The sequence below is a fragment of the Meles meles genome, chromosome 6, assembly GCF_922984935.1.
Source record: "Meles meles chromosome 6, mMelMel3.1 paternal haplotype, whole genome shotgun sequence".
Taxonomy (NCBI): domain Eukaryota; kingdom Metazoa; phylum Chordata; class Mammalia; order Carnivora; family Mustelidae; genus Meles; species Meles meles.
The window spans coordinates 146667047-146679749 of NC_060071.1; the positions used below are offsets into that span (position 1 = coordinate 146667047).

Consider the following 12703-nt stretch of genomic DNA (forward strand, 5'->3'; position numbering starts at 1 on the left):
CTCAGGGTCCTGGGATCGAGCCCCGCATCGGGCTCTCTGCTCAGCGGGGAGCCTGCTTCCTTCTCTCTCTCTGCCTGCCTCTCTGACTACTTGTGATCTGTCTGTCAAATAAATAAATAAAAATCTTTTAAAAAAAAAAAAAGATTTTATTTCTTTATTTGAGAGAGAGACAGAGAGAGCATGAGAGGGGAGAAGGTCGGAGGGAGAAGCAGACTCCCCGTGGAGCTGGGAGCCCGATGTAGGACTCAATCCCAGGACTCCAGGATCATGACCTGAGCCAAAGGCAGTCACTCAGCCAACTGAGCCACCCAGGCGCCCTGTTTTAAATTTTTTCATGTCTGTCCTGAACACATATGTTACTTACAGTCAGAAAAAACAATTAGTGTAAAAAAAAGAGCAAAGTGGTATATGTTTAATAACTTCCTTTCACAAATGTGTTTAGTGATGGGGAGAGAAAGCTCACAATCTCATGCCTGTCGAGGGCCAGGCTGCCCCGCCAGCATTTACAGAAGCCATGTCTGTCCGTGTGCCGGCCCCTTCTCTGCCACCCGTGCCCTGAGCGCAGCAGAAGGCACCAAGCAAGGGCAGGGTTGGGCAGGTCCCCCCGGGAAGCATCTTCCCTTGAGCGCTGGGAGGCCTTCTCCTCCCACCAAGCAGCAGGCCCACCGCCTGCTGTCTGGATCCTCTTCCTTCCCCCGCTGAAACACTGACATGGGCTAGCAAGGCAGCAAGGCGTGGCTCACTGAAAACTTGACCGGAGATGATACTGGGGCCCAGGACAGCAAGGTCTGGAAGCTGCTGACCGTGGAAGCTCACTTTGGGCATGAAGAGATTCGACCCATGTTGTGTCCCACCTGGTGGTGGGGACAGGGCCTTTGAGGATGGGTAGGTTTGAGACTTCTGCGGCAGAAAGCCTGTGGTCACGGGAGGTAGTGTCGTCCGTTGCTGGGATCAGGCAGGAGGACTGGCCTGGGAGGCACACAGGAGACTCCTGCGCTCTGGCCGGAGGCCTACCCCAGATGATCCATTTCCGCTCTGAGGTTCTGTTGCTGTCTCTCCCGCTGTGCCCCAATCCGGGGGACAATGTGCTAATCCCTCAGCAGCTCGGAGCACTTGGACAAGAAGCCTTCTACACGTGGTGGATTTTGGTGTGGGCTGAGTGGGCTGCCACTTTGTCCTAGGGAGGAGACAAGCCCCTTCCCCACGTAGTCAGGGAAGAATGAGACCGGCCTGCCCAGACTCTCTGCCCTGTCCCTGTGACTCTGTGCCGTTCCCCAGTGACACCCGAGCTGGCAAAGAGAAGGAACAATCAGCCTTTTCTCAGTTTGGGGCGGAAGCCTGCCTTTTCTTGTGAATGTGGCTCGGCACCCACCCCCATCGGAACACGGGGCACTTGCAGCAGGCCTGGCCTGCTCTGGGCCCTTTTGCCTGCAGGGCCAGGGCGTGGCCCGGCCAGTGACCGCCTCTGCTGTCCCTGCCTCGCTGTGCCCACAGCTGCAGGTTCCCATGGCGGGCCGACGGGCCCCACATCGTGGTGAGGAGCCGGGGCAAGTCCCTGGCTCAGACGCTTAACCCGCCATGAGGGTCAGTCCTTTGCTTACAAGGCGGACAGAATGGATCTCCTGGTTTGGTGGTGCCGAGCCCACTGGTGGTGTTAGGAGGAACGGCCTTGTGCGATGTGTAGAGCACATGCGAGCGCAGTCCGAGCAGGAGGGGAGAGAGCTCGGAAGCTGGACTGTCTCTGAGCCATGGGAGCAACGCCGTCCGGTTCATGGGCTCTGGGAGAAGAGCCCCGGGAGAGGGACAGAGAGGTGATTGAGGGGACAGGCTGGGGGCGGCGTTGGGCCTGTTGAGAGGTCAGGGATGGCTCCTGTGTGCCAGGAGGGCAGCAGCGGGAGAGTCCAGGTTCGCTCGCCGGACCCTTTCTTCACTAACCTCTGTGCTTCTGTGCTTCTGTGTCCCACAGGCCCCTCCACGCAGCGTCAGGTGCAGAATGGCCCCTCTCCCGAAGAGATGGACATCCAGAGAAGGTAATCCCCCACCAGCAGGGCCAGTGGCCCTTCGACTCCCAGAGACAGTCACTGGGGGTGGACAGGCCTGACCAGAAGGAAGGGGGAGCCAAGCCTCTGCAGCTTTGCCAGAGTGAGGAAGGGAACGTGTGGTCTGTGGAGACTTCCGGTCTGCAGCACCCGGGATGCTGGTCCCTCTTACTGACCTCAAGCCTCCCCCATGTGTCAGGAGGTGGCTGTCAGGCTGCGGAGGGGTTCAGTAACATGACCAAGGCCATGCTGCTGGAGCTGGGCAGTTGACGCCCAGGGCTGTGTGCCTGAGGCCTGTGGCCTAGGCTCCATGCTGTGCTGCCCGACACTCCCTCATCGGATGCCTCGGGCAGGGGACACGACCTCAGGAGGATGGTGACCCCAGCCCGCTGACCTCGCGGCTGAGACAGGTGGACAGAGGCCGTGAACGCCCTGCGGGGGCTGCCACTGCTCTCCAACAGCCTGGCCGGGGCTGTGGGGGTGTCCTTGTCTGCCAGCCCGTGGAGCGGCGGCTCCCGTGGGGTGTGGGCCATAGGACGCCGCCCCCCCCCCCCCCCCCCGCCGCCTGCAGGAGTCTTGAAAGCGCCTGAACCGGGGGAAGAGCCAGTGTCATGGCCCAGGAGTTAGGAGGACTCCGTGGTGGCCACGGAGGGAGCAGCTGCCCCAGGTCGTGTTGCCAGGGAAGGCAGGGCCAGGGAGGGCGCCCAGCCTGCCATCGCCTTGGCAGGGGCTCTGCGTCTCTGAGAGGCTCTGGATCGGGCTCTGTGGGAGCTGCATCCGGGACCTGGGCCTGGTGCAGGCCCTCCACACGCAGGTTCTCAGGTGAGGGGCCGAGCCGGGGGCCTGCAGCTGAGCTCATGTGGAATCCTGGGCTGGGAGTCGGGGAGGCCCCGTGCCCACCCCCTCGGCTGGCTGGGAGGATCTCCAGGGCCCTCCTGCCTCTAGCCTCTCCCTGACCCTGAGGAGTAAAGGCCACGGCTCGATAACCTCTGGGAGCCTGCTGGCTGTGACGGGGTTCTCTGGAACCCTGGGCAGGGACCTGCTCTGGGCCTGTTTCCTGTTGGAGCACCACGGTGGTGTTCTCGCTCCGCCCGCCTCCGAGAGATGAGGTAAAGATGGGAACGTGCTTCCACGCTGCCTGCAGGCAGGAGACACTCCTTTCATCAGTTCCCACGGGCCTCTTCATTCCCTGGGCCTGTCTTCCGGCCTGGCAGCAATGCAGCACGCTGCGTTTGTGAAGGGCTCGTACAGGTTTGGGCTGGTCCCGGGCCCCTGTTACAGGTACCGTCCCTCACACGAGCCAGGAGAGCAGAAAGGACTTCCCCAAAGTAACAAAAAGTTAAGGCCGAACCAGGACCGGCAGCCTGTCTGGCCCCAACTCCACCCTCTCAGGTCCTGGGGCTGCTCCCACCCCAAGAAGGGCATGCGTGAGCCCCACCAGACTCAGGAGTCAGTGCAGGCAGCAGAGGGGTCCAAGCAGATCTCTCGGAACCCGTTAACCACTACCCTGTGTTACCTCGACCCGCCACCCACGCCGGCATTCCTTCTCCCCGCCGCCCGCAGTCCGCTGCCCGTGGGCCGGAGCACCCCCTGGAGGCCCAGCTCTCAACTGCAGGAGTCAACACAGGCCACTGGGCTGGCGGGGGGACCTGCTTCTCCGGGTCCCTCCCTGCTTGTCACCTCACACAGAGGGAGGCCCCAGGGAGAGGTGACTTACGTTGATTCCAAGCACCAGAACCTTGTATTTTCTTGCAAATAAGTTCTTTTTTTTTTTTAAAGATTTTATTTATTTGACAGAGAGAGAGGTCACAAGTAGGCAGAGAAGCAGGCAGAGAGAGAGGAGGAAGCAGGCTCCCCGCTGAGCAGAGAGCCCGATGTGGGGCTCGATCCCAGGACCCTGAGATCATGACCTGAGCCAAAGGCAGAGGCTTAACCCACTGAGCCACCCAGGCGCCCCTCTCGCAAACAAGTTCTTAAGGCCACGCCTGATTTTTAAGGGTTTCCAAGCGCCTTCATTTTGCTGAGGGCATCTTAGCATGTGGATCCTGCTGGGAAAGTTGGAGTTTGGGGCTGTTCCAGCAGTTCGGATAGAAAAGCTGATGCAAACTCTGCAGGGAGCTTTTCAAACACGTTTCGTCCCAGAAAAGTCTTTTCCATTATCTCATAGGGATCACACAGAACCCTTCCAAGAGCCCCCTGGACACGTGTTGTGGCTGCCTCTCCAGAGAAGCAGCTGAGGCCCAGGAAAGGGGCGTGACTTGTCAGTGCTCACAAAGCCACCATCCCAAAGTAGGAGCCAGAAAGCTCACTACCTCCCAGTGGTCTCTGCAGTGATGTCGGGTCCCCTCTGGAGGAGGTGCTGTATCATCGGCCTTTCTTGCAGAGGAAAGCAGCCGTATTTTCCACTGAGCAGTGGCTGAGTGCCTGGTGCCCCACCAGAGACGCACCAGCTCGTTCTGAACCGAGGATACAGTGCCACACGACCACCGATCTCCCGCTCTGCCCGCCGCCCTTCCCGCCTTCCCCGCCAGGCAGAGACCGCTGCTTGCCTCCCAGAGTAGCTGGCCCTGTGCTTCCCGGGCAGAGCAAATTAGAGTTGGTGAACACCCATTGAAGCCTGGCCACTCTCCAGGGTGTGCGTGACTCCTCGAGCCCCCTTCCACCCCAGCATCTCAGTCCCAGGGTCCGTAGACATATCTGTGCGTCGGTGTCCTCACACGACCTGCCCTCAAGAGCACCGAGGTCACTCTGCCTGAAGGAGCCGGGACGTTCGTGCCCACGGAGGCGCACGTAGCATTGCTCTCTCACGGAGGCCTAGTCTGTGGCTGGATCTGGGGAAAAATGAATGAGGACATGCAGCCTTAGTGTCCGCTTCCCCCGGCAACCAGCAATGCCCAAACTGTTCCAGGAAACTTAGGTGTAATAAGAATGGGGGCCCCCGAGGTCAGGTCTGCTGAGGCCAGAGGCCCCCAAAACCCAGATGGGCACATCCAGCCTGGGGAGAAGCTTAGTCACTCAGCCAGATGGTCGCCCCAGCCTTTATGAGGGGCTCCCTGTTCAGGGGGTGCCGCCAGCCCTTGCCTGTTTGGGGACCTGGAGCCAGTCACATGCCCCACCTCCTGTGAGTGACGACAGCGAGCCTGGCGGACAGGGCCGGGGTGGACGGGGCGAGCTCACGGCCAAGGCCCCCAGCCCGGGGCGTGCAGCGGCTCTCAGGGAGTGCCAGCGACACCCGACTCCGCAGCCCGCGCTCCGGACACAGAGCCACATTGTTCTCGGCTCCGGGACGTCAGGCCGGCTCTGCTGTTGTTTTCCAGACAAGTGATGGAGCAGCAGCACCAGCAGCAGCGGCAAGAGTCTCTGGAGAGAAGAACCTCGGCCGCAGGTGAGCGCCCCCCTGGGGCCTGCTGCCCTCGCCACGCCCAGCCCCTTCTCGGGGCACCTCGCGCCCTCCGTGAAGAGCTGCTTGCTGCCTGGGTCTCTGTGTGACAGTCCCATCCGCTGAAAGCAGGGAGACAAGGGGACAGAGCTGGGGGGAGGGGATGAGCTCAGCTCGGCCCGGCCCTTGCCCACCGGCCTCTGGTCCCCCAGCACTGGCTGTCCGAGTAGATGCTGCGTGGACACAGGCCGTGTGGCTCTGGCACCGTGTGGAGGGCGAGGGACACACCGCGCTGAGCCAGGCACATGCGGCCCCGGCCCCAAGGAGCTCAGTCTCCGGTCAGGGACGCAAACGAGAGGAGCACACCGAGCCATCCCGGCGCCCACGTGGTGACCAAGTCAGTGCAAGCTGCGAGGCCACTCGGAGGCGGGCCCCGCCTGCCCCGGGAGTCAGAAGCCCTTGGGACAAGGGGCAGGATCGTCCTCATCGTGGACTGGACCCGAGCTCAGGGAGGCCGGAGAAGGCTCCCTGAGGGGGACAGTGCCGATGAGCAAGCCCGGGACTCCCCAGGCCAGCGGGCGCCTCCAGATCCTGCGTTTGCGCACTTCCCTCCAGCACCCTGTGCCGGGAGTGTTACCCCGGTTCGCTGACGGGAAGACCGAGCACCACCCCTGCCCAGTGGCAAGAGCCCCCACTCAGACATGCTGGCCGGTAGCCCCTCCTCTCGGCTAGACTTCCGCACCGAGACCCCCTGGGGGCCCCCGATCACACGTCACCCCTTCCCGTCGCCCCAGCCAAGCTGGCCTCCTGGCAGCCCCTTCCACGTTGTCCGATGTCTGTCCGGCACTTCCCACCCTCTTCTGACCCCAACCTCAATCCTCCTTCACCAAACTCAACTTCTGCCCATTTGTCACCATCCCAGCGCCGCGGCCACTTCCCCGAGGAAGTCTGAACGTCTGGCTCTGCTGTTGGAGCCGCTCCCCCACGGGCCCCCGTGCGCCCTCCCCGGGAGCCCTGCCGCCCTGCCGCCGTTACAGACGTGCCTCCGTCTGTGTGGCCGGCTCACTCCTCGCCCGCGAGGCCATGACGGAGAGCCCGTGGCCACTCTCACCAGCGCTGGCACCGTGCTGGCCACACGGCGGGGGCTCACTGGCGCTGGGGGGTGCCGTGTGGACGGTGGGCCGAGGACAGCCCAGCGTTCAGCATCGCTCCCTAGCGTATGCCTCACTCTGCCCTGCGGCCTCAGTTACCCGCCACAGCCCCACGGGCCTCGGGTCAGTCACAGCTGCCTCTCAGGGACCCAAAGGGGCCGGTGCCTGGGGAGGCGCTGGCTACAGGGAAGGAAAAAGAGAGAAAATTTGTTGCCACCAAAGCACCTCATCTCCCCTGGGAAGACCACCATTAGAGCAGGAGAAGGCTGAGCTCACGGGATATTAACTATGCGACACTCTGGGTCCCGCCAAGGCCCAGAATGCTGGGAACACCAGGGTCGGGAGTGACAGACCAGGGCTGGGCTCATTCCACGGGGGCTTCCTGGAAGAAGCACCTTGAGCTTATCCCTCAGAGGACCAGGCTGCCGTCTGTCCCTCCTTCCAGGGAAGTAGCAGCTGGGAACTGGGGACCGACTGACCCCACCCTTGCCTTTCAGGACCCATCCTCCCACCGGGGCACCCCTCATCTGCAGCCAGCGGCCCCCTCTCGTGTAGCGGGCCCCCACCCCCTCCCCCACCCCCTGTCCCGCCTCCCCCCACGGGGTCCACCCCCCCGCCCCCACCCCCACTGCCAGCCGGAGGAGCCCAGGGTGCCAGCCACGACGAGAGCTCTGTGTCCGGACTGGCTGCTGCCTTGGCCGGGGCCAAGCTGAGGAGAGTCCAGCGGGTAAGCGTCCACGAGGGCAGACGGGCAGGCCGGGCGCCGCTTTCTAGCTGCCCAACGGGCAATGCCTTCCCTCGTCCGCAAGGCACGGGGAAGGCCCCCCAGCCTGGACGCTAGCTCCGCCACCCGGTGAGCAGCAGCCCCGGGCCCATGGGGACACTGACGCACGGCCACGGGTGCCGCTGGCCCAGCAGGCGGCGGGCAGCTGCAGGGTTCAGACTCAGGCCCAGGTGTCCTGGATCTGGATCCTCCTGCCTCCCATGCCCACCCTAGAGACCGGCGGCCTGGAACGGGGAGCAGCCACGGGGCAGCGGAGTGCGGCTAGGGTCTGGCAATGCCTCCGAGACAGAATTTGGCTTCTTTCCCAAGGACTGCCTCCTCCCGGTCACAGTTCACCCACCTTAGCAAGGGCACTGCCATGAGTCAGCAGAGCTGGGCAGTGTCTAACTGAGACCAGCCAGTCCCGGGCCCTCGCTGGGCTCTTGTTGGGTCACCTGTGGGGCTGGGGGCGGGGGGGGGGGGGTTCGAGAGCCTCGGGCCTCTTACAGTGCCACCATCGTAGAAATCCTGCCCCCGCCCCCAGTGACATCCCACCCCAGACGCCACCTAAAACGCTGCGTCCTTACCCCTTAGCCAGAAGATGCGTCCGGAGGCTCCAGTCCCAGCGGGACCTCCAAGTCTGACACCAACCGCGCGAGCAGTGGGGGAGGTGGAGGAGGCCTCATGGAAGAAATGAACAAGCTGCTGGCCAAGAGGTGGGTGTTCGGCGCCCCCAGACTCAGCTACTTGGCAGGGATCTCCTGCTCCTCAGTGTCCAAGGGCAGCCTTTGCCCGGCCCCAGGGCCCACTGTCACCTGGGCTCAGCCAAGCAGGGGACTGTCAGTCAAGCTCTCCTTCTTCAGGGCCCAGCCCCAAGCAGCAAGCCGAGCGGAGCCCTCTCAGCCCCTCCTCACCTGGTTCCCACAGCTCCCTGTACCAGCCTCGCTCCCAGCAGAGGGAAATTTGGAGATCATCTCGGAGATCGGTCCCGGGGAAAGAGGCTCATTCCCCACACTTAAGATCCCAACAGAAATGAGATGTCCTGGAGCCGGCACGGCCCGGAGTCTCCCACCACGAATGCAAGCTGTGGGGCCGGTCCCGTGGGGCGCTCGTGGGGGTCACGGGGAAGGGCCTTCTGCAGCGGCAGGAGCCCAGAGGACAACAGCCTGGGAGACGGGACAGCAGTTCCGTCCACGTGCTGGCGGGGTGCCGGGGCCCAGGGCTGCTCAACCCTTCTCCGCCACACCAGCAGGCGTGCTTCCGGCCAGCGGCCTGTCACTGTGCCTCACTGTCGCTCCCCCGCTGATGCGGCGGCCGAGGGGCCAGGCAGCTCCTTCTCAGAGGGGCTGCGGAGCTTGGCTGTCCCCCATAAGCGCGGCGTGCCCGCTGAAGAGTGCTGGCGGAGGTTGCCGGCGCCGTGGCTCCCCGGGCCTCTCGGAATGCTCCTTCTCGTGCACAGCCGCAGCCGGGCCTCACTCCAACTGGGACACCCACCCCCCCACCTCCTCTCAGTCTCTGGCTGCTTCCCTGCCCTCAAATGGGCTCGCCCTGCGTGAGAACCGGACAGCGGGGCAGCCCCGGGTTAGGTGCACACAGCTCTGTGAGGATGACGGGAAGCCAGGCCCCCGGAGGGCAGGCGCTTGGCCCGGTGCTTTGCAGCAAGGGCAGGGCCAACGGTTCCTGCCCAGGGCCCCCTGCACACATGGCAGGGACAGCAGAGGGAACCCGCTGGGAGTGGCACAGGGAGCCGTGAGGTTGACCCATGGCGCACGTAGGTAACCAAGAGCAGGGACAGACTGTGAGCGGTTGTCACACAGCAGGGTGGATGGAGGCTCGCAGGGCCTTGGGGCTACATGCCAGCGCTCGCCATTCCCTGGGGAAAGCCAGGAGGCCTTCACAGAGGAGGTTCCACACAAGCACAGCCGGGAAGGAAGCGAACACCTGTCCAGGCTGAGGCGAGTGGGCGGAATGACAGTACTGGGAAGGCTGAGAAAGCCACTGGGCGTAGAGCCCAGGGCGTGGAGGAGAGACCGCAGGTCAGGCGGCGGGAGATAGTCTCGTTCGCAGGCAAGTCAGGCTCCATCTCCCAGAGGTAGGCAGGGCCTTGTGTAAAAGTAGATTTCGGGGGGGGGGGTGTTGGGGGGTTTTTTTAAAGATTTTATTTACTTATTTGACAGAGAGAGAGACCACAAGTAGGCAGAGAGGCAGGCAGAGACAGGAGGAAGCAGGCTCCCTGCTGAGCAGAGAGCCTCATGCGGGGCTCGATCCCAGGACCCTGAGATCATGACCTGAGCCAAAGGCAGAGACTTTAACCCACTGAGCCACCCAGGTGTCCCTAAAAGTAGGTGTTTCTCGAAAAGAAGATACTCACACTTTCCCCAAGTCCATCACATCTCCCCCAGTGCATCAACAGTAACAACTAGGCCTCGATGGTTCAGACCAAATGCAAAGGAAGTTCTTGAGGACTGGAAAAGGTCAGTCTCGCCGGAAGACCGTGAGACGCCCAGAGGCTGGTGGGACAGTCGAGGCCCAGCCAAGAATAAGCCTGAGTGCACCCCGCCCACAAGGGTTCAGCAAGTCAGTCTTCGAAGCACGGAGTTTCTGCCGCTCCCTCAGGGGCCTGCAGCGAGGTCTGTCTCCCAGCAGCGGGGTACAGGTGGGAAAGTCATCGTGGCCAAGAGCCGTGTGCTGGGCTCTCCCGGGACTGCCGTGTCTGCCTGCTCTGTATCTTTAGAAAATTAAAGGCTGGCTGTGGGTGGGGACACAGTGCCACAGAGCAAAGTGGCAGTGGGGAGCCCATCTGGGGGCCGCTGTTGTCCAGGAAGAGGTACTGCTGGCTGGCGCTGGGCATCCAAAGCGAAGACAGGAGCACAGACTTGAAATACGAGGCAGAGGCAGGTAGCTCTCCTCTTTTTTTCTTTCTTGAAGATTTTTATTTATTGGGAGAGAGAGCAAACATAAGTGGGGGCGGGAAGGGGGTCAAAGGAAGAGGGAGAAGCTGACTCCCCACCGAATGGGGAACCCGACATGGGACTCGATCCCAGGACCCAGAGATCATGACCTGAGCCGAAGGCAGACACTTCCCCGACTGAGCCATCCAGGCGTCCCAGAATTGGCTTCCTTCTTATGAGGAAGAGGTTGGCGGGGAGGCGTCCCCCGGTTTCTAGGAGGAACAGCTCCTGCAGGCCTGTCCCTCGGCGGTGACAGCCTCGCCTCCTGAGTTCCACATGCCGCGTGCTCCGGCAGCTTCACCAGCCTGAGCGGCCTGTCTCGGGGGAACACTAAGGCCCACGTAGATACGGGAGTCAGCCAGATGGAGATAACCACCGAGGCTGAGACATAGGGGCGGGCTTCAGAGACTGAGAGATGGCGTCCAGGCAAGTGGGGAGCAGGCAGACGGACCAGAGGACATGAGTCCCAGCTCTCCGGGGTCCTCTCCTTTCTGAGCAGGGCAGGCTCACAGTGGTTTTCCAGAGCAGGGAGGGTGTGGCTGTAGGACTAAGTTCCGAGGTCTCTCTCCTTCCCAGAAGGGTGGGGTTCCCTTACCTAAGTCAGTCAACCTGAAGACGGAATGCTCCCCCAGCGCTGACCTGTGACCGGGGGCGCCTTTCCTGGTCCCCGTGGCCTTCCTTAAGTGTCCTGGGAGCATAGCTGCCACGTGGCCAAACCCAGGCCCCCAGGGAACCTGGACAGGTGCAAACCAACTTCTTCCCACCCGCAGGTGCTGTAAACAGATGTAGGAAGGTCCCCCAGGCCCTCTTCTCCCTGCCCGGACCCGTTTTGTGCCCAGGGTCATGGGATGAGCACAGAAGGCCCAGACACTCCCCCGGGCATCATCGTGGCCGCTTGGACATGTGCCTCCTTCACTCCAGAGTGGGGTCAGGTCCCCATCGCAGGTTCCTCTGAGGACCAGGCCGTGTCTGGCGGAGGCATCTGGGTCCGCGTGAGAACCTGCAGGAGCTGATTTGCACCTTCTTCCTCCTTGTGTTAGGAGAAAAGCAGCCTCCCAAACAGACAGGCCGGCAGATAAAAAGGAAGATGAAAGCCAAGCGGTAAGCAGACCCCAGCCCTCGCCGTCCCGTGTGCCTGCTGGTGGGAGACACCAGGCCTTTGGGGCACAGACATGCACCCGGCTTGGACATACCTGTGACAGAAACTTCCCCAGGAGGTTCACAGGAGGAACGGGAGAATTTGGGGGGACTGGGGAGCAGAAGGTCCCCAGAGCTCGGGCCATGCCCGTTCTCCTGCGGGCCGGCTGTGTGAGCTGGCGGGACTCCCTAATGGGCAGGACTTGCTGCCGGCCACTGAGAAGGTGAGCCCCACTCTGCAGGAGCCCGCGTCTCCCCCCACAGCCTTGTGCCTCCCTGCCCGCCCCGGGGCTAGCCTTCTCCCCACCAAGGTGGCCGGTTTGCGCTTGTTAATGGCGGTGCTCATCGTCTGGCTGATTCTTTTTTTGTTTTTTTTAAGATTTTATTTATTTATTTGACAGAGATCACGATCAGGCAGAGAGAGAGGAAGGGAAGCAGGCTCTCTGCTCAACAGAGAGCTGGCGGTGGGGCTCGATCCCAGAACCCTGGGATCATGTCTGGCTGATTCTTAAGGCAATACATGCTCCTTAGAAAATGTGAGGAACAGACACTACCCATGGCCTGGGCAGAGCACCCCGCCCTTGCCCCGACGCCTTCCTAAACAGAGTGTGAGGGCAGAGCTGTTCTTTCCCATTTCAGGAAGAGCCGAGCACCTCTCCATCCCCGGGGACCCGAGCAGCCAGCCAGCCACCTAACTCCTCAGGTAAGGCGCCCTGTCCCGCCCTGTGACGGGCATGAGGTTCTGGAGCAGGAGGGCCCCCCCGAAGCGGGTCTCCCTGAGACCTTCTGGAAGCCCCGAGCCTCCAGGAGGAGCCACGGCAGGTGCAGCTGTGGCGTCCACGCTGAGCTGAGCGGGTGCGGGCATGGCCACCTGGGCTGACGGCCCAAGGACATCAGAGCCGGCTGGCCCGTCACCCCCCCTGCAGCCCTCTCTTGTCCCGCAGCGGGGAGGAGGCGGTGGCATCAGGGATGCAGGCTCCTGGCCTCAGGCCAGGCCTCTGAGGGGGGTGCGGACCTGTCTCACTCGTTGTGCTCAGAGGAAGGGTGCCCGGTGATGCTTGCAGAGTAGTGGGAGACAGAGACCCACGTGGGGGCTCGTGGAGGCAGGGGTGACAGGAGAGCGCCACGAAGCCACAGGTGGGGAGAGGCCACTGCGCTCGGGCTCCCGCTGGTTCAGCACATGGTGTGCGGCATCGGCCCGAGCCGGCCGGTGCTCCCCAGCCGGGTGGGAGAGGCGGAGAGGGCAGGCCGGCCAGCGCCCCGCAGCGGAGGGCTGCTCATGG

General features: G+C 62.7%; 1 protein-coding gene across 6 annotated transcripts in view; it reads left to right on the forward strand.

Moving 5' to 3' along the window:
- EVL (Enah/Vasp-like) overlaps positions 1-12703 on the forward strand; it is a 145888-nt gene that overhangs the window by 126207 nt on the left and 6978 nt on the right. For all 6 annotated transcript variants that reach the window (XM_046009086.1, XM_046009084.1, XM_046009085.1 and 3 more), the window contains exons 4-9: positions 1967-2030; positions 5357-5424; positions 7067-7296; positions 7927-8048; positions 11324-11384; positions 12060-12123. In XM_046009086.1, the coding sequence (XP_045865042.1) occupies positions 1967-2030; positions 5357-5424; positions 7067-7296; positions 7927-8048; positions 11324-11384; positions 12060-12123 (609 nt within the window). The remainder of the gene's footprint in view (positions 1-1966; positions 2031-5356; positions 5425-7066; positions 7297-7926; positions 8049-11323; positions 11385-12059; positions 12124-12703) is intronic.